The 25,235-nt window shown below is 66.2% G+C and overlaps 1 protein-coding gene across 1 annotated transcript in view; it reads right to left on the bottom strand.

Annotated features, from left to right (window-relative positions):
* The window catches only part of PCNT (pericentrin), a gene marked incomplete at its 5' end in the record, with an annotated part of 41,458 nt that overhangs the window by 13,765 nt on the left and 2,458 nt on the right, over positions 1-25,235 (bottom strand). The window contains 27 exons of the mRNA XM_084232791.1: positions 135-851; positions 3,170-3,343; positions 3,877-4,704; positions 5,885-5,944; positions 6,128-6,208; positions 6,778-6,924; positions 7,079-7,237; positions 8,030-8,236; positions 8,898-9,014; positions 9,297-9,526; positions 9,710-9,901; positions 10,070-10,232; positions 12,412-12,650; positions 12,786-12,946; positions 13,375-13,600; positions 14,209-14,320; positions 14,499-14,615; positions 16,867-17,308; positions 18,106-18,536; positions 18,836-19,038; positions 19,639-19,750; positions 20,223-20,371; positions 20,629-20,803; positions 21,176-21,231; positions 21,681-21,936; positions 22,792-22,893; positions 23,180-23,275. Coding sequence (XP_084088917.1) covers positions 135-851; positions 3,170-3,343; positions 3,877-4,704; positions 5,885-5,944; positions 6,128-6,208; positions 6,778-6,924; positions 7,079-7,237; positions 8,030-8,236; positions 8,898-9,014; positions 9,297-9,526; positions 9,710-9,901; positions 10,070-10,232; positions 12,412-12,650; positions 12,786-12,946; positions 13,375-13,600; positions 14,209-14,320; positions 14,499-14,615; positions 16,867-17,308; positions 18,106-18,536; positions 18,836-19,038; positions 19,639-19,750; positions 20,223-20,371; positions 20,629-20,803; positions 21,176-21,231; positions 21,681-21,936; positions 22,792-22,893; positions 23,180-23,275 — 5,952 coding nt within the window. The remainder of the gene's footprint in view (positions 1-134; positions 852-3,169; positions 3,344-3,876; positions 4,705-5,884; positions 5,945-6,127; positions 6,209-6,777; positions 6,925-7,078; positions 7,238-8,029; positions 8,237-8,897; positions 9,015-9,296; positions 9,527-9,709; positions 9,902-10,069; positions 10,233-12,411; positions 12,651-12,785; positions 12,947-13,374; positions 13,601-14,208; positions 14,321-14,498; positions 14,616-16,866; positions 17,309-18,105; positions 18,537-18,835; positions 19,039-19,638; positions 19,751-20,222; positions 20,372-20,628; positions 20,804-21,175; positions 21,232-21,680; positions 21,937-22,791; positions 22,894-23,179; positions 23,276-25,235) is intronic.

Genomic DNA, 25,235 nt, shown 5'->3' with positions numbered 1-25,235 from the left:
AGGCCGACCGCCCCACCCGGCCACCATGTCAGGGCTGTGCCATGTGGCCGCAGCTGTGACCTGGGCCCCCAGTCACGTCCCCACAGGAAGGTGGGCACCCACAGCTGAGCCCCCCCGGCACCGGGACCACCTACCACACACGTGCGCTGCAGCCTGTCCGCGGCTGACCAGGACTCAGCCCACCATGGGGCCTTCTCCACCGCCAGCACCCCTGGGTCCCAGAGCAGCCCTGACTGGTCAGCCTGGAGCCACGAGGTGCCCGCCCCAGCCCGCAGCGGGGTGTCCAGGCTACGTGGGCTCGGGGCGCCCGAGCAGGGCGTAAGGGGCAGGCTGGGCGGGGGCTCCAGGGTCGAGTCCTTCCTGACGAGCTCGGGGGAGCCCCAGGAGGACCGGTCCATCGCCCGTGCCCCGTTCTGCAAGGGTTCAGCCCCCCAGGCATGGGCCTGGGGGGGAGAGCCCTGGGGGCTGCCGTGCCAGGGGGCAAGTGGGGGCAGCGGCTCGCCCCACCAGGCCGACCCCTCCGCCCCGGGGACACTTGGCCACGCGCCCTGTGCCCCTGGGCCCTGATCTCCAGGGACACCACGGAGCCTCCATGCAGTCTTCTCAACAGTCAGTGCGTCCGTGGGAGGCGAGTCCTCTGCCTCCTCAGGGCTCCCAGAGCCACCGCTTGAGCTGCTATTTTCTGACACGTGTGACAACGCCAAGGGCTGCTGGAACGCAGGGTCCTCGGCTTGGAAGTCCTGGCGGTTCATGGAGCAGACCAGACGGCTCAGTCTCTCCTGAAGCTGGTCCACCTGGGTGATTAGACCCACTGCCTGCGGCCGGTGGTCTCCGGGCAGCTCCTCCTGGGCCTGCAGGAAAACAAGACGTTGGTCAGGCGGGGTTGGCCGGTCACGTCGCTCTGCCTGGGCCTTACAGCCAGTCCCGAGCACCACGAGACACTAGTCCCTCAGTATGAAGATTTCAAGTTTGGGTTTTTTTCGTTGCACAAGAGACATAACCGAGGCCTGACGCCTATGGTGAGAGGAGCAGCAAAAGGCAGGAGTCCGGGGCCCGGGCGGGTCTGATGGTCTTGGGCCCCATGCCAATGAAGGCTACGGCCCGCAGGGCGTGACCTCAAGGGCAAGCGGTAATGCTGGCCCATCCAGCACTCAGCCCAGCAGCTGCGCCCCCTCCCAGCTGCCCAGCGGCAGGTGCAGCCGGTAGGAGGAAGCCTCGAAGGCAAGCACCACGTCCTCCAACCGGCCAGGTCGCCCACAGGCAGAGTGGACTGACTGCTCTGTGCTGACCAACAGCAACATCAAAGGGAAAAGGAAAGTGGCTCATTTGAGGAAAAAAATAAATCAAAAGCAGCTCCCGACGGGACGTGATGGCAGACACACCAGGCGGACTGCGAAACAGGCACTGGCTCAGAGAACATGAAGGAAGACGCGGAGCAAGCCGTGGGGGGGGGGGGGGGGTGGCAGACGCTGCAGGGGGTGCGGCGGCACACACCGGGGACCCCGCCAGGCCAGTCAGGAGGAGCCCGGGGCCGAGAGGCCGCCGGCTGAAGCAGGAACTTGCTGGGGGACAAAGGCAGGTTTGAGGCGGCAAACGAAAGGCCTGGTGGCCCTGGGGACAGAGCAAGGGGACGACGGCGTCTCGGTGAAGCGAGCAAGTCTGGTGGGCGCCGGGGTGGGGGAGGGAAGCCAGAGGCCGCGGAGAGTCCTCCCGCACGCAGCCAGGGGCACAGCCCCGCACACAGCAGCCCGCTGGAGGACGCGCCCCTCGAGCGCAGCGGGACAGTGGCGACTGGCCTCACACAAGGAGCCTCTGACCGGTAGACTCTCCCCAGAACGCCGGGGGCCGGTGCGCTCACGGTGCACAAAGGAGAATCCGACCCGGATTCCCAGCACCCAGCGGCATGGCCCGTGGGCCCGGGGGAGGAGCGGCGGTGCCAGGCGAGGCCAGCCTGGAGGGGTCCCTGGAGTGGCGTGTGCGGGGGCCGCCAGGCGAGAAGCAGGACAGCAGCGTGGCCCAGGGGGGGCGGTGAGGCCGTGGCAGAGGCAGCGCCGGCAGCGATGACGCCAGAGTTATTGTGACAAGAGCCTGTGCCCCGCGCTGTGGCCTCATCGCGACTCAGGAGAGCGGCGCGTGGGCTCTGCTGGGCCCGTGGCTCCAGCGGTGGCTCCCGCACGGCTGAGGGATCTACTGGAGACCGCCAGTGCGGCCTGGGGCGCATGGCGCACAGAAGTGACTGTGATGTCAGAACCGAGGGTGGGAACAGAGTGCTGATGTCACGGAAGCTGACCCGGCACAGCCCCACCAGACTGTGCTGGCACGGGGGCAGCAGAACCAGCCACACGAGACCGGAGGAAAACAGCCACGGAGCAGCTCAGGGAAGCACCAACTGCTCTCACGTCACCCCAGGGCACAGACCCAGCCAGCAGGAGGGAGCAGGGTGGGGAGGCGCCCAAGAGCACCAGGTCACCGGACCCCTGCCAGGCAAAGTGAACCCCAGAAAGATCACCGGGCACGGGAGGAAGTCAGCAACCTGAAGTTTCCCAAAATCACTCTGCTTCCACAGCGTGCTGTTAAGCACTGAGGAAAAAAGCCCAAGGGGGTGCGGCCTCCCCGACGAGGCCAGGCACCAGGGCCTCAGCAGCACTGGCGTGGCGGGGCCTGCACCCAGGCACAGGGACAGCCCGCACAGAAGGCCGCAGGGCGGCACCAGCCTCGCCAGGACGCTGGCCACACGGGGACCCGTGCCAACCCTCAGCATGCGAGAAGCGCTCAAGCCGCGGAGCAGAGGGCAGCATAGCGTGTGCGGGGGTGGAGCCGGCGGCCTGGCACAGGCCATCCCCAGGAAGCCGGGGCCACGGCCACATCAGCCGGGTCCCAGGAACGAGAGAACCCACGCCCGGGGCTCCAGACCCAGGCAGTGTGGGGCCATACCCAGGGGCTTGGGGCTGCACTGGGACGGCCCCTTCGCTGCGAGTGAACACACGGGGGAGAGCCGAGGTCCCACGTGGACCCTCCAAGGAGAACCGGCAGCGGCCTCGCGGCCCCTCGGCCCCACACGCTAGACCCAGGGACGGCAGCCACCACAGCAGGGCCCTGTGCCTGCAGACGCGCCGGTGAGAGGCCCGCGGGACAAGCTGGAGCTGTGCGGACGCGGGGACCCGGGTACCTGGGTGCGGCCCTCGGCTCCCGCCAGCATCTGGCTCTTCAGCAGCAGCAGCTCGGCCTCCAGCTGCCGCTCGCAGACGCCGAGCACTGACATGACGCTGTCCTGCGCGCCGAGACTGGCATCGCTGGGCAGCCCCGGGGCGCTGGCCAGCCACGGACCACCCCTCGCCGGGCCCTGCAACAAGCAGAGAGCGACCATGTTCATGGGGACACGCCCGGGCCGAGCCCCCACCCCGCACCCTCTGCAGAGGAGCACAGGTGCCCGGACCTCAGGGACAGGCCCACACAACACAGCCCGGCCCCCCACCCGGAGCCCCCGGGCCCCGGAGCCCCCCCACCCGTCTCAGACACCCTGGCCCTGAGACCCCCCACCCAAGCCCCCCGGCCCCAGGGCAGCAGCAGATGCCCAAGTCTCTGCTCCAGAGCAAACCAGCCAATGTCCACAATGAGCGGAGCCAGAGCACTTTCCACAGGAGAGCCACCAGGGACGTCTGGGTCCCGGGGCACCAAGAAAGCCGCCGCCAGGACCCCAGGCTGTGGGGTCCCCCGTCATTTTCAAGAAGTGCTTGGGAAGACCCAACTTCCACGGCAGCTGCGGACGGCACAGGGCGGCGCGGCCCCAACCCAGTGCAGCCGCCTCCACCACACGCAGCAGCGCCCGCCCGCCCCGCCCCGCCCCAGCAGCCTGTGGTGCAGGGGCAGGCCTACCTGGAGGTCGCCCCCTGGAGGCGTCTTGGGGGGGGCCCAGCCCATCTCTGGCTCCAGCTCCTCCTCAGCCCTAGGGCCCCAGCCCTGCGTGCGGCTGCCCTCCATGCCAGGGTGGGCCCCAGCCTGGGGTGCCGGCGGCTTGCCCGGCTCTTGCTGGCATGTCAGGATGCGCTGGCTCAGCCTCTGCAGCTGGCGGCCGAGGCAAGCACACTGGGCCCGCAGCCGCTGTAGCTCGGGGGCCTCCTCCCCGGCGGCGGGGGGCTGCTCCAGCGCCAGGCGGAGGCGGCCGACGGCCGAGGAGATGGCCTCCAGCTGCCCCAAGTGGGCCGACTTCCGTCTGCTCAGAGCGGCGATTTCTGAGTCTCTCTCTGCGATCGTCACCTCCTTTGCTCTGAGGGTAGCTTCGAACTCTTGGACCTGGGTGGCCAGGCCCTGGACCTCAGCCTCCCTGAGCGCGGTGCTCTGCTCCAGCTCGGCCAGCCGCTGCGCTGCCACCTCCTCCGCCTCCCGCAGGCGCTGCTGCAGGGCCTCCAGGGCCTGGCTGTGTCCACGCTCCCGCTCGGCCAACAGCTGGCCCAGGGCCTCCTTGGCGGCCAGCGCTGCCTGGAGCTCGCTGTCCAGCTCCCGCTGCAAGCTCTCGGGGCAGCCGCCGCTGGCCTCACGTGCCACAGGTGCCCCCAGGGACAGCTCCCACTGCAGCCTCTCAATGACCTCGTGGAGCTGCTCGACCTCCTTGGCCTTGTCCCTCTGCAGGCGCGCCTGGTTCTCCTGCAAGCTCTCGATAACGGACTTCAGCTCCTCCATCTCAGAGCTCCTGCAGCGCTCTGCCTGAAAGACGCAAGTTTAAAGACTAGCTAGTGTATCAGCGTGAGGACTTCTTTCAACTCACCGTCAGCTTGAACTCTTTCTTCTAAAACCATGTTGCAAGAGAGAACATTAGATGACTAACTTACTAATCTCGAGATTTACTAAGAAAACAAACACTATCAAGGAGAGAGTCGAAGTTGAAGTCGCCATCTGCTTCGGGGGCCAGGCGAGCCGTGAGGCAGTGGTGGGAGAAAGGGGGGCGAGGACGGCGCCCTCCACAGGTGCCGCATGCCAGGGCCTGAGCACAGAGCTACTGGCCTGACAAGCAGGGTCTGGTTTTGTTCACTTGCTGTGTGACGCGAAGAGAACCTCTACCAAACCAGGGGCCTCCCCGGTGGCGCCGCAGCTGAGTGCTGGGTTGCGGAGCTGCCCGCAGCCTCTGCAGCGCCATTTCGATCCCCGGCTGCCGGCGGAGGGTCCCACATGGCGCGCAGACCCCTCCTGCCGCCCGCTGCTCCCCTCAGCAGTGTCCTTCGGTCCTTCTGCCTGCTCTGCTCCCCGCTCTGGCTCTGGTGAAGCCTCTCACCCTCCCGCGCTTCTGACTGTGCCCAGGGCTTGTAGAAATAAATAAATGTTAAAAAAAAAAAACCTCTACCAAACCTCTACACACCTTTACCAGAAATTGAAAGTGGGGTCACAGAAAACAAAGAGCGCACAGATCTGCCTAGTCTGGAACAAATATCTCAAAAGCAAGCATCTGAGGGGCCTCCCTGGGGGCACGGGGGCTAGTCTCAGCACCGTGCAGCTGTCACCAGCCACTGTACCCTGAGTCCATACCCAGCCAGGGAGCTACCCACAGGGCGCAGCAGACCTCGCCTGACTCACCTCAGCAGCGGATCTCAGTAAATCCACCTGCTCTGCTCCCCACTCTGTCTCTGGTGAGTCCTCTCACGCCCCATATCTCTGGCCTGTGCCCCAGCTCTTATATGCGTAAATAAATAAACCTTTAAAATACATATATTTCGTCTTTAACAGAACGCATATCTTTGACGGCCCAATTACATTTACTGCTTTGAGGCTGGCAATGTGCAGCACACGTCACCACTGCGGCCGGCGCCAGAGCACTGCAGACGAGCGGCAACTCTGAAGCCGGTCCCTGGTCCTAACGGCTCCCCTCAAGGTGACACAAAAGGATGTTTACTTTGCCAGACACATAAGCCACCAGCGTGTCACTGGTGCGCCAGTAACCGCCACTGCAAACCTGGGTGGGAGAAGCCGCAGTAAAGCTGGAGAACAACCCCCACATGCTGCTCCAAGCTTAGTGACGACCGTCATCGGCGTGTCAGGGATGCAGACCCTGTCACCCGGGGCTGGTGCATGCTCCCAACCGCCGAGCACATGGGACAAAGCGACACGGGCCTGGGCGGCCGGGCCAGGCACTCACCTCGGCCGCAGACCCACCCCGGGGCCGGGCCAGCCGCTGGCCCACACTCCGCAGCACCTCCTCTCGCTTGCGCAGAGATGCCTGCAGGGTGGTGACAGGGATCGCCTCAGCGGGGGCAGCCCAGCTGGGCAGCTCCACTCAGGCACCTGCTTCAGACCCCCAGCACGTGACCCGTGCTGGCGGCGGCCTCTCGCCGCCCCACTGAGGAGGAGCCCCCAGGACCCCGGTGGCCTGCACCGCACAGATGCAGTGGGTGAGGGTCAGCCGGCCCCTCGGGGGCCCCTGGGACTCAGCCGGCCCCTCGGGGACTGCAGCAGTGGGTGCAGCACACACGGGCAGCCGCTTCACAGCACCCCCGGCCATCTCCATTGCCCACAGCTCTTCTCCCCTCCAGCTTCAGAAACACAATCACGCAGACACAGAGAACCGAGAAGCAGGCCTTGCCCTGTCTGGCTGGGGGCGTGATGGGGGTCAGGTGAGCCCCTCACCTAGAACAGGGGCTGGGGTTCCCCAGAGGCTCACCTGCCCTGCCGAGGGTCACTTCCCCCCTTCAGCCTCTCGCTGGAGACCCCTCGCCTGGGACTCTGCTCCCAGGGGCCCTCGGGAGGCCGGCGGGTCTGGGCAGACGCCGGGCCAGTGTGCTCGCTCACCTGCAGGGGTCCTGGCTCTGCGCATGGCTCCCCGGGGTAGGCGGCGTGGCTGTGCCCCTCCAGCTGTGCGCCCTGACGGACGACTTCCTCGCTCCTCCTCGCCAGGTCGCCTTGGGCGTTTTCTAGTTGTTCTTTCAAGTCCAAGATCTTTCATTAAAAGAAAACAAAGTACAAAAAATGACCAAACTTCTGACCCACTTAATTGCTGCTGAAATTGCTTCTAAAGACAGTAGAGCGTGTGGCAGCCGTTCCCACCCCAGCCCCACAGAGCCCGAGCGGCCTACGGCGCCGCCACGCATACCTCGCTCTCACGCTGCAGAAGCGCCCGCCGCATGGCCTCCAGCTGGCCCTCCGGGTCCTTGGGACAGTAGCCTGGGCGCCTGCTCTCATTTGGCGGGGGCTGCGAGGCAGACAGAAGAAGCAGGCGGCTCCCGGGCTGGTCCTGCAGCGCCTCCTTCTCCTGTCACGGGTGAAAGGGGAGGTTCTGGGCGGCACGTCGGGACCCGGGTCGGAGCTAAGGCTCGTTAAAGGGCAGCGACACTGGGGCTCCCGTGCGCACACACACCCTCGGCGCCAGCCCCTGCTGGCCAGGGCTGCCGGGACAATGCCCGAGCCAGTCCGTGTGCCCAGGACCTGTCCAGGAAGCAGCCAGCGCAACCCTGCAGCCAGGTGCACAAACCGTCTCCAGGCCGCCAGCAATTTTTAAAAATTGGAAAGAATTTGCCAAAGACCAGGGCAGTAGCTGACAAAATATCTGCATAATAAACACAAAGGCCCACTGGGACGTGGATGGCCAGATGCCCGCAGCCTCTTGCTTGGGCACCACAGAGATACTGCACAGGCCGACCACGTGGAGAAAGGGCATGTCCTGCACCCAGAGCCCAGTGGGGGTCAGAAACTATGCTGAGGTGGGTGGCGGGAGAGGTGGCCCCAATCTGAGCGGCGCTTGGAGCAGGCCGAGGGCTGGCTGGGATGCCCAGGCAGCTGACCTCAGGAGAGAGGACCAGCCCGAGGTGACCGCCAGAGGGGTGACCTGCACCTCCTCACCATGCGACGAGCCGTGACCCGAAGGGCCGGGTGCCAGGGGTGCAGTGGGGGCTGGAGAGGCCCCCCAGCTCAATGAGCCCATCTGCCCAGCCCAAGGTGGGGCCCCCCTGAAGTGGAACCCGGGGTACCTCCACCTGGGAAGGGCCCTACATCAGGCAGCAGAGGCTGAGCCGGGCCCCCGCCCGAGAGCAGAGGCAGCACTGACCTGCTGCAGTGCCCGCAGGGCCCTCCGCTGTGCCTCCAGCTCCTCCTGGAGCCCGGCCAGGGCCCGCCTGCTGCAGGCGTCGGCCTCCTCCAGGCGTCTGATCTCCTCCTCCTGGGCTGACACCCGCCTCTCCACCAACTCTTTCTGTATTGCCAATTCATTAAGCCCATCTGACTTTTCTCTCAATTTTTCTTGTAATGATTCAACCTAAAACAACAAAACGTGAGAAGTGAAAAGCCTCCCGTACAGGTGGGAGCCCTTCGCCCCAGGGTCAGGCCCACTCTCCCGCCTGGGAGCAGCACTGAGGCCAGCAGGGTGCTCCCAGGAGAAAGACACAATAACGCAGACGGAGCTTTTGGGGAGATAAACCGGCTAAGGAACACAACGTCGCTGGGCCACAAAGAGGACCGACTCCAGGGGCTTCCAGCGGGTGAGCCCCACCCCTGCCCCTTGCACCACACTCCCCCTCCATGCCACGCCCCGTGCCACGACCCCATCCCCCAGGCCATGCCCCACACCACGCCCCTGCCTCCCCACCCCGCCCATGCTGGCCTGTGCCTCTGCGGGCAGCACCCCCAGGACCCAGCAGGGAGGCCAGGCCATTAGAACCACCGCTATTCAACACAAGTCGCATTTATAAAAGAACATGCAAATGCGCTCCAGCAACACCTGAGACAGGTGAGCACCCCATGCAGGCATGCACCCCACGAGTGTGCAGGGCAGGCCGGGACCTACCTCCTTGTCCCTCTGAGGCCACTGTCCCGCAAACATGAAAGCAAAACGTGTGAGGAGATGAACAGGGCTGTGGGACGGGGCTGGGCCAGGCCCCACCCCCACCCCCCTCCCCTTATGCCAGGGGCCCACTCACCTCACTGTCCTGGGCCCCACTGGGCGGTGGCCGGGCCGCCAGGCGGAGCTGCTCCTCCAGCCTCCGGATCTCCTGCTGGAACTCTTCCCGCTCGTGCTCCCGCTCTGCGGCCTGCTCCTGCGGGGACCCAGTAGCCGGCCTCAGTGGCCCCGTAAGCCCCCCAAGGCAGGGCCGCAGCAGGGGAAAGCACAGAGCAGAGCTAGGGCAGGGGCAGCGATGGACACTCGCAAGGGCACCGGCCTACAGGGAGCCCCGTACTGCACAGGCCGGATGTCCTGGCTGGGGCCAACACCGGACGTTCCCGAGTGCAGGCCACCCTCAAGGTCATGCTGCGGGACGGTGTGACAGCCAGGAAGGTGGCCACACTGACCACAGGGCATGTTGGGACGCAGGGCTTACATCCATGAACTGCCGCTGGTTGCGCAGGTGCTTGTCCAGGGACTGTAGCTGCTGCCGCAGGCCAGGCAGCTCCTCAGCCTCCCGGGCGCAGGCCTGCTGCCGGGCCAGCTGTTCCTCCAGCTCAGACTCCAGGACCTGCATCTGGGACCGCAGAGCCAAGCGGTCCTTCTCGGCCTGCTGCCTGGTCTCGGCCTGCTCCCGGGTCAGACGCTGCACCTCCCTCTGCAGAGCTGGGGCAGAGGAGAGATAGGAGGGTACCCCTGGGGTACAGGGCAGGCAGGAGGGCACCCCCGGGCTTGGGTGTGGACACCACAGCAGGTCCCGTGGGGCCACAGACTGGGACCAACCCCTTGGGAAATGCTTGCTGCCGCCACCCCCCATCCCCCAGGCACCCAGCCCCGCCCAATCCTCACTGGCTTCTGTCTCCTGCTTCTGGCTGCACAGGACGGCCTTCTGATCCTGCAGCTCGGCCTGCTGCTGCGCCGCCCGCTGCAGCTGCTGTCTCAGGCGCTCCAGCTCCAGGACCAGTCCCTGCTCTGAGGCCTCCTTGCGGCCCAGCGCTGCCTGCAGGCTGCACTGCTCCTCCCTAAAGCCCTCGATGACGCCTGCAAGGTAGGAGACAGGCTACCAGGACCCACGGGCAGTCCCGACAATAGGCGGACACTGCGGCCAGGGAGGGGTCCGAGCCCCCCCAAGCCTGGCTCCTGGCACCCGAGGCCACTGGGAGGGCCAAGCCAGGGTGTGGGGTGGCCCCGGTGCCTGCAGGCCCTCACCCTCCGCCTTGTGCAGCTCCAGGGCCAGCCGTGTCCTATTGGTCGCCTCGGCATCCAGATGCTCAAGCAGCTCCCGGTGCTGCCTCACCACCTGGGCCGTCTCCTCGTTCTTGCAGCTGAACGCCTTCTCGAGCTGAGAGTGGATCTGACGTGCCTCCTCCAGCTGTTAAGACACATTCGAAAGCTGAACTATGCACCCCAAATCCTCAAAACTCATGTTAATCCTGTGAGACTCACGTGCAGAAGGCTGCCAGGCCTCGGACGTGCCAGGGAGGTGAGCCCTGTTCAAAATCTGCTAGGCCCAAGTGGCTGAACCAGCCCACCCATCAAGATAGGACCTCCCCGGGGGCGCAGCGGTTGAGCGCTGGGTTGCAAAGCTGCCCGCAGCCTCTGCAGCAGTTCGATCCCCGGCTGCTCCCCGGCCACCGGAGGAGGGTCCCACCTGGCGCGCAGACCTCTCCTGCCGCCCGCTGCTCCCCTCAGCAGTGTACTTCGGTCCTGCTGCCTGCTCTGCTCCCCGCTCTGGCTCTGGTGAATCCTCTCACCCTCCCGCGCTTCTGACTGTACCCAGTGCTTGTATAAATAAATAAAAATAAATCTAAAAAAAAAAAAGAAAAAGGAAAAAAAAAAACCCCACGCACCCACATGGGAGCCCTGGCCGGGTGCCTGTGGGGAGGATGAAGGGCCCCGCCAGCAGGAGCCTGCTCCCAGGGCCGACCTGTGTCCCTCTCAGGCCCCAGTCCGTCTCCAGGATCTACCTTGGAGTCAGACACCTGCACCCTCTTCCCCGTGTCCCCTCGGCCCCCTCTGTAGGTCACAGTGTCACTGGGGCTGAAGCCAAAGACTGTTACAGGTGGCGCCCCCTGAAGGGGTGCTGGTGAGGACAGAGCCCAGGGGAAGTGCGACACAGTGTGGGTGGGGAGAGACTGTGCTGAGAGCTACAATGGCCCGCAGGAGCACCCGCAGCATTCGGTGTTCGGGATTCAGCATTCGGGATTTCAGCGATTCCAGGGTCGACCAGTCCTGCCCCCACCCACACCTATCTCCTGGAGGCTGGTGCAGGCTCTGAAGGACGTGGAGAGGCCTCGGGCAGCCAACCTCAGAGAGGAAAAGTTTGGAGCTTTGCAGGTGGCCGAGTGACCAAAACTGTCCCGAGTTCTGGGGCTGTCGCGGCTGCAGGGGATGGCGGCGGCCAGGGGCGGGGCCGCTGCAGCTGCTGAGTATCGCTGGCCTGCAGCTGTGCAGGGGCGCCCCGGCAGTCTGGGAGTGTCTCCTGGGGCGTCTCTGCTGTCTCGTGAGGTGGACCCGGCCGGTGGTCTGGCCGCCACGGGCTCCAGGTCTCGGTGCCGGGAAGACGCCTCTTGGGAGCCTTTGTGTTCAGGACTTTAAACACGGGACACGGCTTTGGGGGAGGAAACGGCCATTGTTGCCCTCGGTGACTCTGTTTCCCCTGGTTCGTTAAACAGATGCCCTTGCTGTTCCCCGAGGCGGAGTGCTCTTGCCATTGTGCGCGTGGGTGAGGAATCAGACGGCGAGCGGTCAGCTATTCGGGCATGTCTTTGGCCAGCATGTCTTTGCTGCCCTTATCAACAGGCTAGAAAGAAGCCCTTGGTGGCCCAGAAAGCAGCCTGAGGCCGCCTCTCCCTCAGCCACCCGCCCAGCACCAGCCCACCAGCTGCCCCCACCCCCTGGCCTCCCCCAACTTCAGAGCTCAACCCAGTCAGGACCCTCTGCTGTGCCCGTGGCCCTGCCTCCGGGGGACGGTCAACACTAGAGGCTGGTGGTCCCCCACAGGCCTGGATGTCGCCTAGTCTGCGCCCCCAGAGGCCCTCAGAGCCCCCACTAGTCACACTTGGGGGAAGGGATAAAGCACAAACTGCAGGTCCCGTGCATCTGCCCGGCCGAGCAGGGAGAAAGGCGGGCACGGGGCCAAGGTGGCTGGGCCAGAGGCCAAGCCAGCCCACGCTGGTGCTGCCCTGCAGAGGGGATGCCACGGTCCACATCCTCGCAGAGAGGGGACCCCTGCCCTCAGACACTGCCCTCTCATCTTTCTGAGTGTCCAGAACATTCTCTAGATATTAGCAGAGTGATTCACTTTTCCACTGATGGCCCCTGAACACAGGCTCGCCCGGGCGGCCCCGTCTGCTCCCAGCCGCGCCTGGGTTCCTTCTCACCTACAGCAAGCAGTGGCCGCAAGATTACGCTCGGAAGACGCCTCCTCAGGAGGACCATGGCGCTGAGCAGTGACCCGGGGGGGGGGGGGGGAGGCGGCCGGTGCACCCCAGAGCCCACAGCGGCCCCAGAATCCGACTAACAGGGTCGGGACTGCCCAGGTGTCTCACCTGCCTGGTGGAGCCCAGGGCCATCTCCAGGAGGCCGTCCACTGCCAGGCCCAAGCTCCGGTAGAGCCCCCTGATGGGCTGTTCATATCCCTGGGTGCTCTCTGGGCTCAGGAGGAAGCTGTCGCGGATGTGGCTGCTCATCTCAGCCTCCGAAGACACCTCCGTGCACTCGGGCAGTGTCTTGTCCAGCTCCAGCAAGGTGGCCTCCAAGCCCGGCCATGTCTCATCCGGCCCTGGGCCTGTGAAGGGAGCCAGCATAGAAGACTGTGCCAGGGAAGCAGCCACCCCCCAGGCCATGAAGCACCCGCCTGGTCAGGGCCTCCCACAGCACCCGCGACCGAGCTGGCCCGGCCTCAGCGCAGCAGAGCCCTCACCTGCACATGGGCCCTCGTCCCCTGGCCGCACTCCAGGTGGGCTCTCGGCATCCAGGCAGAGACCCACGCGCTCGCCGATGCGCGTCTTCAGGGCTGCCGCGGCCTTCACCGTCTCCCCAAACAAGCCAAGCAGCCTCCTCAGGGCCTCGCGGAGGGCTCTCCTGGAAGGGCGGGGGCGGCAGGTGTGGCGGACGCCACCGGGCCAGAGCTCAGGCCGCAGGCAAAGAGAGCTTTGCACCGCGTCCCATGATGGCAGCGCCCGCCCGAGAAAGGGGCCCCCAAGCTGCACGTGCAGACGCCCGGGCAGCCGAGCGCGAGGCCATCCTGATGTGGACACAGGCCGCTGAGCGGCACCTGCCCCTCACACAACGGGGTCAGTGCGGCCCCAGGAAAGTGCTTCCAGAAGGGGCTTCCCCAGGGCTCGGTCTGCAGAAGGCGGGGAGGGCCGGGGCAGGACGGGTGGGGCAGGCAGAGACTGGAAGGGGCAGGCAGCGTCTCCGCAGTGGGAGAGTGAGGGGCCCTCAGTCAGACCCAGAGGCCCTGCAGCCAGCACCCCAGGGAGGCTGGCCCAGCCCGGGCAGGCACGGACCTCTCGCCGTGAGCCAGGCCCAGGTCAGCCTGCAGCAGGGCCAGGAGCCGCGCGCCCTCCTGGTTCTCCCGGTCGCGCCGGCGCTGCAGCGTCTCCAGCTCCGCGCGGCCAGCCTCCGCCTCCCGGCGCAGGGCGCACACCTGGTCTTCCAGCTGTCGAGGAGAAGCTTCAGTTATGACGACTCGGACAGAGACGAGCCTCTGAGGCCGCTGGTCTCCGCCCATGCCTGGTCAAAGCCGAGATGGGGCTCAGGGAGGTCGCCAGCGGGCAAGGCCCAGCTGGGACCCAAGGGCCCGGCGCCCAGCCACAGCCTCCTCCCATGGGGCCGCACAAGACCGCGGAGAACAGCACAGGTGGGGCCGTGGGGTAAACAGAGGCGACGGCTCCGCGGCTCTGCAGAGCTGATGCGTGAGCAGGGGCTTCCGTTCATCAAAAGGTTGAAAAACAAAATGCAAGTTAGAAGAAACGCAGAAGACGAGTTTCCGTAAGAAAACGCCGCTTTAAAGCAGGAAATGACAAAAGCACCGACAGATGCAAGTGGCCCCTTGGTGGGGCCAGCCCGGCAGGGGCCCCACGCCCTTGCCCGCCTCACGCCGCGTCCCCCTCTGCCTTCCTCCCAGCCAAGCCACCCCGGACGAGCCCTGGTGTGATGGGCGGCCTGTGCGCCGAGTGACCCTCAGGGCTCCATGAACGTTGGGGGCGCCCGGTGCTGGGAGGAGCCGGTCGGGAGACACCTGGAAAGGCCCCTTCAGGCCCTCCCGGCCCAGCACAGGGGGCCCCGCGGTGGGAGCACTCCCGGCGGCGGCTGAGACTGCCAGATAGCTGCCTGCACACCGGCTGAGAACGGGTCTGCGCCCCGAGACGGGGGCCCTGTGCAGACGGTGTGATGAGGCGGCACGCACAGAAGTGACAGGAGGAACATGCCGCCCAGGCATCGGCAGACATTCTCCAGAGACAGACAAATGGCCAAGGAGCCCCTAAAAGGGCGTCCACAGTGTTAGCCTGGCCCAACCACAGCGACCCCCGTCAGCAACAGAAAAGGACAAGCGTGGGGAGAGTAGTGAGGGACGGGGTGGGATGGCGGGGAGAAGCAGCAGGGCTGCGAGGGCGGGCACCACACACACCTGCTGGACGCGGCCGTCGTCCTCCCGGGGCTGCAGGGACAGAGCCTTTTTTCCCTCGGGGCTGCCAGGCCCCTCTCGCTCAGGTCGCGCTGGCCCTCTTCCGCTTTCAAATTCTCCCTGTGCAGAAGAACGTTTTACCAAGAAAGTCCTAAAGCAACTTGGACCTGCTGCCGTGCGCTTAGCGGCTGCCTCGGGAAGGCAGGGCTGCTCCCCACGGCCACCCCAAGAGCAGAGCGGCCCCTCAGGGGCCAAAGCCCTGGCTGGCTGAGCGCCTCCGGCCCTGTGAGGCGCGTGTCTGCTCGGTCACGCTCCAGCTCTAGCCACAACTCCACTGCCCAGAGAAACTGCCGCGGGAGCCGCCTCCAGACAAGGGGCGGGGGCCTGAGCGGGGAGCACACGCCTGGGGGCCTGACCCATGCACCAGCCAGCGGCCACCGTCGCCACGCCGCCCTCGCCCCTCGCCACGCCACCCCTCGCCACGCCGCCCTTCGCCACACTACCACCTGCTCACGAGAGGGTGGACAGCGCCCGCTGCCTGGCCCCAGCGGGGAAAGACCAACGGCCAAGCAGCACCCGCAGAGCCCGCAGCCATGGGGAGGCAGGAGGTGGCACCTCACTGCTTCTCCAGCCACTTCAGAAAGCGCTTCGAGGCCTTTTGCTCAGACAGAGCCACAGGTGGCCTTCGGCTCAGCAGGGGAGGTCTGTGGTCTCCCCTCAAGGGGCCCGGGCAGGCCTGCCAGCCTGGGACTGAGCACAGGCCCTCCCAACGGGCAGCCCCGGGCGCGGCAAGCGGGCTGTTGGGAATCGCCAGGAGCAGGTGAGGGCTGGGGCTGCGACCTCGAGCAGGGCCCCCTGCCCTGACTGGAAAGGCTCAGAGGCTCTTACTGCCCGAGACCTCCGTGCAGACGCTGCTTGCACCTCAGTGAGACGGAAATGTCTGTGTGCTACGTGGCACTGCTGGTGCACGCAGAGATCAGAGACTCATCTCAGATACTCCTAAAAATCCACACAGATTTAAAGGAAATGTCACAGGTATGTACTTTCCGACCCTTTGCAGAAAAGAAAGTGCCACTGGCAAGAGATAGAGCACGGACGGGGACAGCGGCCCGTGCCGGAACGCTTCCGAGCTGACCCCACGCCCTGCGCCTTCCAGCGGAAGGGGAAGTCGGCCCAGCTGCCCAGGAGGCCCATTCCGGGAGAGGAGAGAGGCCGGCACAGCCCTGCCCTGGCACTCGCTCCAGGAGCCCCAGACGTCCCGCGGCCAGGCTCGGTGCCGCGATGAGGGCACCGACTCTGCAGACAGGTGCAAAGATATTTGTGGCCCAGACGAGCCCACTCACGGGGTGGGGACAGCTTGTTCCTGCTATTTTGGGGACAGTGACCTGGCGTGCTGAGAAGCGCCCCACGAGGCATCCCGTGGCCGGGGTGCAGGGAGAAGGCAGGGGCAGAGCGGGGCCGAGGGGTATCCTCGCCGCTGGGGTATCCTCGCCAGCAGGGCCTGACAGCCGCGCCCCTGGGTCGGCGCCGAGGGGGCTGAGGTGCTGAGGGAACTGCAGCGTCACCCTGAGACACTTCAGGCCGGACTGCATGGTGACTTAGTCACCAGGAGCCACTGAGAGGGCCACTGACTGGGGGGGAGCCCCTTCGTGCTGTCGTTCCCTCCAGTAAAAGGCTAAAGTGAAGCGGGGGAGAGAACGTGAAAGGCTTGCGCGGAAACACCGGGGGCGGGACAGAGAAGAGGCAGGAGGCTGAGGGCTGCCGTGAGGACCTGCAGCTAGTCGGGCCAGACCCCACGCGGTCCCTGCAGTGCCCCATTGGCACCCTGGCCTCGCCCCCAGCACCCGCAGCTCTGCCCCAGGAAGCCACGGGCCAGGCTGGGCCACAACCCTCCACCGCCACTTTCACAGGGACAGGGGCCTCCGAACTCTTTCCAGAGACCCTCCCGGCCGCGCCTCCAGCCACACAGCAGAGGCTGCGCCTGCGCAAGGGGCTCCCATCTGTGCAGCCTGAGGAGCAGCGGCTTTGAGCATGAGCATGCCGGGGGGGGGGGGGCAGGGGCACAGACGAGCTACCAGAAGCTGCTGCAGAAACCCTGCCCCTCTGTCCATATAGGCCCGGGCTCCTAGTTCCCACCCCAAAGGCTGCCAACCACTGACAGCACGTCAGCTGCCAGGACAGCGATGTCCCTGCAACGTAGCATGCCCCCCACCACCCCCGCCCCCGGCCCCCGGCTGGCCCGTGGCGGCCTTGGAGCTCGTGACGAGCCTCTGGTGACACAAGCATGGGCCGTTTGCCAGCAGGACCCGGCGCAGGGCTAGGCAGTGATGCAGAGACAACGAAGCAGGTGGCCACATGTGGCAGGGCTCACCTGAGGGTCTGCAGGCGGCGAGCTCTCTGGGTCCTGGGGCAGCACGGACAGCAGGGCAGGGCCCCTCCCGTGCGTCTGCCCCTCCAGGTCCATGCACAGCAGCGCCAGGTCCTGAACCTCACCCAGGTGCCGGGACCCCAGGGTGTCAAGGCCAGCCGCGTGCTGCGTCCGCAGGGCGCTGACCTCCGCCACGTGCTGGGCCTGCAGGCCAGCCGCACGGGCGTCCACCAGGGCCCGCTGCTCGCTCTCCAGCGCGGCCCTCAGCTCCGCTGCCTGAGCCTGGTGCCGTGCCTCCAGCTCAGCGGTCAGGGCCAGCATGTGCTGCCGATGCTCCTCCCGCAGGCGCTGGAGCTCGGCCTCGTGCCTCTCCTGGGCCTCCCGCAGGCGGGCGTCCTGTTCTGCGGAGAACTTCCCTGTGGTTTCCTTGCGTTCTTCCAGAAACCTGAGACGACAGGCGCCGTGAGCGCAGCGGACCCCACGTCCCACCCCTGCGCGCGCCCCAGGCCAAAGCAGCCCACGACCCCACAGCCGCGGTAGGCCATGGGTACGCTGGGCAAGGGCCCGGGCAGGGCAGGGCAGGGCCTTGGGAGCACTCTGGGACCTCAGAGCAGCTGGCCAAGCGCGAAGGCACGAGGATTGCAGGAGCGGCCGGTACCTGGGGCGGGAAGCCTCGATTCTAACACAGCTCCCAGAGCTCACAAGGAACTGGGGAGCTCCGGGCACCGTGGACTCCCACACAGGGCCAACCTGGGTGGGTTCACACACCCAGGAGGGCCAGGTCTGGGCACCAGGCTGCACCTGGTGGGGGTGGCCCCAAGACTGTCCCGCTGGGGGCAGCACCAGGGTCGTCCGGGCCCCACGTTCAGCTGGAGCTGAGGGTACTGGACCCGCAGCCCTCCCACCCCAGGGCAGATGCACTCGCGCCCCACACAGGGCTGGCGGCCACGGGAGAAGCAGCAGAGCCAGGGGGTTGCGGGGACCCCAGGCCCCCAGCCGGCCCGCACGCTCGGCCACGGGCATGGCAGCCAGACCTAGACTCAGCCTGTCCGCATCGTGAATGCGGGCGCCAGCTGTGTGGGGCCAGCACACGGCGCTGCCCGCTGAGCCTGGCCTGGGTGAGACGCGTGCAGTGCCCGCCCCTGCCGGTCTCCCTGGCACCCCCTGCCCCGTGCGGAACCCAGGGGCGGCGGAATCAGCACTCAGTGCCCCACGGCCCCTGCCCCCTCGGCGGGCACCCACCTGTCTGGGGCTGGGGTCAGCTGCAGCGTGCAGTCCTCCCTTGGGCAGCACATGGCCAGCTCCTGGCCGCACTGGCTGCAGGGCGCGGCCTCCTCCGCGGCCAGCCCCTGCTCCAGCTGCCTCAGGCGGCCCTGCTGCTCCGCCAGGGAGGCCTCCAGCTCCAGGATCTGCGCCGCCTGCTGAGCCTGCAGCTGCCGCATCTCCCGCTCGCGACACTCAAACTCGCTCGCCAATGACCGTTTCTCGGACTCCGTCCGCTCGCTCAGTTCCAGGAGCGCGCGCGCCAGCGTCTCCTCTGCGCTCCTCTGCAGGGCCTCGCATACGCCTCTCCATTCTGCTTCTTTTTCCTTTAAATCTTGTTTCATCACCTGAATCTGCTCCTCAGCTTTCTCTAGTTCTTCCTGGTGCTTTTTAACCAAGTCGTGCCGCACCTACGGAAACACGGCTTTGTGTGCGGAGGGAGAAGCTGATGGGAAGGACAGCTACGGCGGCGACCAGACCCATCTCTGAGCACCGGGCCCGCGCCCTGGGCTCTGCTGGCCCCGGCGAGGAGCCTGATGCCAGTGGGACCAAGAGGCACGTGGCCGGAGCACAGCCACGCTCCTTGCTTCGGAGAAAAGCTCCCCCACCCTGGTCCCCAGATGGCCAGGAGAAAAGGCAACTGAAGACACTCGCACTCGCACCCCTGACCCAGGGACACGCAGCAGGGGCCCAGCGAGCGGCCACTCACGCGCTCTGCGTCCTCCCCCAGGCGGCTGTCCCACTGCCGCTCCTCCCGCAGGTTCCTGTTCTCTCTTTTCAAGAGGCTGATCTCCTCCTCGAGCAAGAGCGCCGCCTTGCGCTCCGCTTCCAAATCCAAGGCTCTGGAGGCCACCTCTGCCTGCACCTTCGAGGCCGGGTCCTGCGCGTGGCGGGGACATGCCCGGGTGAGCTCTGCAAGGGGCCAGGCACAGGGACAGTCGGGCGCTGCAGAACCCACAGCTCGGGCCTCACACGCTTGGGTGCAGGGTCCCAGGCGCCATACGACCGCACTGTGCCCTCGGTCCTGCAGTCCACTGAGCCTCGGCTCGTCCCAGTGGGGGCGACTGAGCCCAGCACAGCCAGGGGCTCCCTCACGAAGGAGGAGCTGCCACCCGCACAGGGCCCAGCACCCCGCATGGGGCCGGCCAGGCGAGCCCACAGTGCCTGGGATGCCTGCCCCGCTCCTGCCTGCCCGGAGGGCCTCACCCATTCTCCCAGCCAGAACCTCCTTGGCCCTGCTGACCATGTGGCTGGGCCATCTGGGTCAGCGACCCATTTCCTGACCCTCCCATCTGCATCGCGGCCAGCTCAGTCCCCCGAGAAAACTGCCTGTGGACAGAGCTGCCCGCCCGGCTCGAGACCCTCGACTTCAAGCCCCCACGTGAGGATGCCCCGGAGGCACCAGCACAGCAGAGGGACAGCAGCCCGACTGTTCCCACGGGCCCACTCAGCCAAGGTGCCCCCCCACCTGCCCCACACCCCCCGCCGTGGCAGGCGTCAGCCGGCACCCACCTGGGCCGGACTCTGGGCTGGCCGGCTCCTGCTGGGCCTCAAGGAAGGATGCTGACGCTGCTGGCTGGCACGGGGAGCATTCAGGCAGCACGAGCACCGGGGTCAAGCTCTCCTGTGGGCAACAGGCGGGAGTCCTCCTCCACTCACCCGCCCCGCCCACGGCTCACCCAGGTGCACACCCAGGAGGGGCTGCCCCATTCCAGCATCTGGTGCCAAAGCAGGGCTGACCAGCCCCGTAAGGAGCTGCCCAGGGCCTGGTTCTGCAGAGGGCCCATTCCTGGTGTCGCGCTGCACAAGGCCTGCCCGCTAGCCCCCACCCGTTGTATCTCCCGGGGAGTTTTCATACAGAAGTAGCCTCTCAGGGAGCTTCTGGTTTGCTGAGTCCTGGCCAGTGACCTGACACCTGGGGGTGGCGCAGCTTCCGCATGCCCCGCATCCCTGCGTGCGCGGGGACCCTGGGGAGCCAGAGTCCACCAAGCCCGCCCCTCCCCCACAGAGCCAGCTTCGGCAAAGCACAGGTGTGAGCTGCCCCCACCCGCCCCAGGTCAGCAGCACACAGCCACCGGCCCCTCCTCCCACCCCACCCCCCGCAGGTCCCCCAGGCCCACCTCCCTGCACTGCTCCTGCTCCGGGAACTCCAGCTCCTGAACATGCTGGTGGTGCTCGGCCTGCAGGCCTGCCCGTAACTCCTGCGGCATGGCTTCCTGCTGCGCCTGCAGCGTCTGGAGGGCACCTGGGAGGCAGACAGCAGCCATTGGCCACCCTCCGGGCTGCTCACCAGCCTGGGGCACAGGCCAGCATCCCCCAACGGGCTGAAAATGGGACTCAGGTCAAACCCGCATTTGTGGTAGCAATTTAGCAACAGAAAATGTAAAAACTGTCTCAACACAAAGATTTCTGGAGAAAAATGTCCAGGGACTGAGAGGCCTGCGGCTGGGTGGGAGGCCGGTCCCCGGAGACACGGCCCAGATGCCAGCACTGGACACTCACGTTCAGTCTGAGTCTTCGCCTGAAGAGCCTTCTCCAGCTCAGCCTTCTGCTCTACTGACTCCTTCCTCAGCTGGTCTCGCAGGCGCCCCAGCTCCTCCTGGTGCCGTGCGGACAGCTCCCGGCGCAGGCTCTCCAAGCTCAAGTCCCTCTCTGACACCCAGTCCTGCCGCAGGGTCTGACAAGCCCACGAGGAGGCGGCTGCGCTGAGGACCGATGTCGCGCCAGCCACCCGCCTACCCACCTACCACAGCCCCGCAGGAGACGCGCCCTCCCTACTGCTAAGGGAGGGGCTGGGGAAAGAGGTCTAGGAAACCCGGGCAGAGGCGGGCTCCCGGCCAAGGCCCAGCACAGACCCCGGCCCGGCTATGCAGCAGGAGGAATCATCTGGGGCTGCAGGGCCCGCGGCGCCAGCACTGTGCCCACCAGGATAGCTGTCCCTGAGGACAGTGCAGCCCCTGTCCCCTGCCCCAGAGGCTCCCCGGCTACTGGGACCGGGCATCAGGGCAGGTGGGGAGGAGCGGGGGAAGAGGCGCTGGTGGCACCACACCTCCATCATCCGGACGTTCTTCTCCACCTCCAACTGCAGCTTCTCCTTCAGCTCGGCTGAGGAAAGACCCAGCACTCTGATCTTTCCAGGGCTGTCAGCTGGACATGAGAAGGCTCCCCACACCTGCCCCCCACATGTCCCCGGCCCATCCCCAGGAAAGCGGGGCCCGACACTCAGGCCTGCCCACATCCAGGTGGGCACACTTGGCCGTGAAGCTCATGCTATGCCCTGCACCCCCCACCCAGGGCCCCCAAGGGAAGGGGGCAAAAGGGTATCCCGAGCCTCCACAGGTGGCCCACCAGCCCTGGGGCACCACCTGCAGATCTGAGCCCCTGGGAGGTGGAGGCGGGGCCGGGAGGGCGGCCTGCCAGAGCCAGGCACAGAAAGGGCCCACACCTGCCCGGCATACAGGGCCCAGCCAGGTGGCTGCGAAGCCGGGGTTGGGGGCTCAGAGGCCTGTCTGTGGGGCTGGGGGGGGTTGGTCTGCGCCAGCCACAGGGCCCACCTGTCTCCTGGCCCCACCGCTGCACCAGCTCTTCGCGCTCCCGCGCGTGCTGCTCCCGGACCAGCTCCAGCTCCCGCCGCTGCCGGCCCTGTGCCAGCGCCAGCTCCTGGGCGTGCCGGCCATTGAGCGAGGCCCGCAACTCCACCAGTGCTGCCTCCTTCTCCCGCTGCAGGGCGGCCTGCGCCAGCTCCAGGTGGGCCGCGTGCGCGTCGTGCAGGCTCAGCCGCAGGGCCTCCAGCTCCAGGCCCGGTGGAGGCTGCGGGGGCGGGGCCACGCTGTCTCCACCAGCACCCCTGTGCCGGCCGGAGGCACCCCCCAACCCTGCACTGCCCGTCCCATCCCACTGGCCTCCCAGCCTCCAGAACAGCCCCCAAGAGCTTGTCCCAGGCCCCCGTTCACATGGCCTCTTGGGCTCGCTCTCCAACTAGACCCAGGCTCCCGTGAGCCACCCCCCTGGATGCAGGCCCCGCTGCACAGAGGCCGGGTGGGCCGCACGGGATGGCCCCTGTGGCAGAGCCACGCCAGCCCATCTCACTGGGGGCATGGGTGTCCTGGACCCCACTGAGGGGCACAGCGAGGCCTGGCCACTGAGGGCCAGTCAGGCTGCCCTGCTCAGATTCTAGGGGGAGGGACTAAAGAGCCAAGGGGCAGGAGGCCCTAACAGAGGAGCCACGCTTAGTCCCAATCAACACGCTTGATAGAAAGCACGGTTAGAGCCAGAGCACCAAATGGCGCCAAAAAAGCAAGCAAAGACAGTGATGGGGCGGGGAGGGGGGCAGGGCGAGACAGTGGAGGAAGGGGGGGCCGGGGCAGGGCTGGGGCACACACCCCAAGGGCCAGGGCATAGCAGGCACAGCCCACAGAGCACAGATACCCCAGGCTCCCGTTATGGCCTGTGCCCCGCAGGGCAGGCGGCCTTGACCACGTGCTCGAGTGTGGCAGCTCCAAGGCCCACTCTTTTTGGGGCTCAAAGTGCAAAGCCAGTGGCTACAGGTCCGCGCAGGCCCAGTAGCACCAGCCGCCTGGCTGCCGCCATGGCCACACGCGTCCCTCCACCTCCCCTCCAGTGTGCACGCCCAGGCATGGCCCTTGCGTCCAGGCGAGCGGTCACCTGGGTCTGCAGCTGCTCCAGCTTGGCCACTGGACCCTGCCCGCCGGGCTGGCCTTCGTGCGGGCCCCCGGGCTTAGCAAGCTCACGCTCCCGTGCGCGCTCCTGGGAAGGGGAGCACAGGGGCCAAAGACTCACTGAGGAATCAGCCCCTGAAACCAGCGCCACCACGGGCAGTGCCCTCAGGAGCCGGACAGACACTCAGGGTGCAGCTTTACAACGACCTGGGCCGCCCCACACCTGGCAGAGGACCCACAGCCCAGGCCCCAGCCCCGTCCTCTAGGGGTGGACGGTGCCCTCCTCTCTCCAGCACCAGGAGCAAAGAGCAAAGGTCAGCAGGCGGTCAGCGGGGCCATGCTGCCTCCCCTACGGTCCCTCATGGGAACAATACCTTTGGAGGGTCTCCAGGCTGCTCCCGGCACTCGACACCTAGCTTGGGCTCCAGCGACGAGGCATCTTCCGGCCTCTGTCCATCGGGGCACTCCGGCTAAGGATGGGCACAGAGAGCACTGACAGCCAGGTGCCCAGCCACGCTGCACCCTCAGAGCCCCACCCCAGGGTGGGGGCCGGCAGGGCCGCTCCCCTGAAGCCTTCGCTCAGGCCGGCGCTGAAGCGCTGCCCCCAGCATCTCAGCCAGCTCCACTCTCCCAGGTCCACGCACATTTTCTAAGCTCGGAATTTTACGACAAGTCAAACGGTCCATTTCTGAGGCGTCCTGCTCTAGACAAGCGTCTTCCTTGACGCTTGGTGCAAAGGGCGCTTTCCCTTTCTTTCCGTAAATCATCTCGAACTTGCGTTTCAAGTTTCCCAAATGAGTCTTCCCTGGTCTTTCTGAGCCACACATTCGCGGTAACTCCGGCTTTCATCCTGCCGCGCAGGGCACAGCGGAGAGGCCGCAGCCCAAGCCCATCGCTGCAGGCAAAGGGCCCCGGGCCTCACTCCAGGCCTGCGGGCCTCGCCCCTCCGTGGGGGCCACAAACCCAAGAGGGGTGTCGGTGTCACCGGGGGCCATGCTAAGCAATGGGAGGGCTGACGTTTCATGGGCATGCTCCTCGGGCGGCTGGTCCTGTGGACGGCGAGCGCCGTGCTAAGGAGGCCGGACGTTCTCTCTGTGACCACTGCCTGGGCCCCTGGAGCCTGGAGCTCCCGAGACACAAGCGGGCTTGGGCTTGTCGTCCGTCGTGACGGTCCACAGCTCTGGCCAAAAGTGACCTTCTCACACTCCCCGGATGCAAAGAATGTCATGTCACCTTCTACGAGCTAACTTTCACTACAGGGTTTCAGCAGTTACCACGCTCTACCTTCAGGTTATCTCCTCGTGCTTGGGCTTTGAAAACAGTAACCACAAAGGCCTCCCTGGTGGCGCAAGGAGTGAAGCACAGCCCTGTGAAGCAATCCACAGCCTCTGCAGCATGAGTTCAATCCCCGATCCGCGGCCGGCCAGGGAGCAACCCACATGGCGAAGCAGACCTCTCCTGTCTCCCCGCTGCTCCCCTCCCCTGTGTATTTCAGTCAGTCTGCCTGTCTGTTCCCCACCCTGTCTCTGGTAGATCCTCTCACCCCCCACATCTCTGGCCTGTACCCCAGCTCTTGTATTCATAAGCAAATAAATTTTCTAAAAAAATAGTAACCACAGGACCTCCCTGATGGCCTAGGGGTCAGTCTCAGGCTGTCACTGCAGCAGCCTGAGTTCAATCCCTGGCCAGGGTGCTGACCCACAGGGCACAGACCTCTCCTGTCAGTGGATCCGCCTGTTCTGCTCCCCACTCTGTCTATGAAGAATCCTCTCACCCCCCCGCACCTCTGGCCTGCATCCCAGTTCTTCCACCAAAAAAATTAAATATAACCATTAAACAATGTTAACTACACCCTGCCAGCTAGGCTGCGAATGTCAGCTGCCCCCTGGCTTGCGGCTCACTGCATGGAGGCCCAGGCCAGCAGGACACATGGCCCAGGTGCCGCATGAACAACAGGACCGACGTGGGCAGGGAGCCCTGTCCAGAGAGTGGGCCTCACCTTGGTCATGAGGCCCAGGACAGAGCATCAGGCACAAGCTGGAGGTTCCCCCTCCGCCCCCAGGGCAGAGAAGGCTGAGGGCCCATACGCACACGGGCAGTCCAGGACCCCAAGGAGGCATCCGCAGCACTGCGTCCCCCCATGGCCAGGAGCGCCCACCAGTTTCCAGCAGCCAGTATGCACTGCCCACTCCTTCCCAGCAGGCAAAGGGACCACCTTCGGGGCCAGCTGAACCAGATGCCCAGTGGTCACTAGAAGCCCAATGAGAGGATGTGTGGAGGATCTTGAAAGCAACCACCAGGCTAGGCGGACAGAGCCTCCAGGATGCAGGGAAGCGCCAGCTCCAGAACGGTAAACCAAGACCCAGCAGGACAACAGGGCGTGAAGGGGCACTGGGCTGGGCACAGGTGGGACCCCAGCCCAGCCACGGC

The sequence above is a fragment of the Talpa europaea genome, assembly GCF_964194135.1.
Source record: "Talpa europaea genome assembly, chromosome: 4".
NCBI lineage: Eukaryota > Metazoa > Chordata > Mammalia > Eulipotyphla > Talpidae > Talpa > Talpa europaea.
The sequence above is the reverse complement of the archived record's forward strand: the minus strand, read 5'-3'. Positions and strand labels throughout refer to the sequence as shown.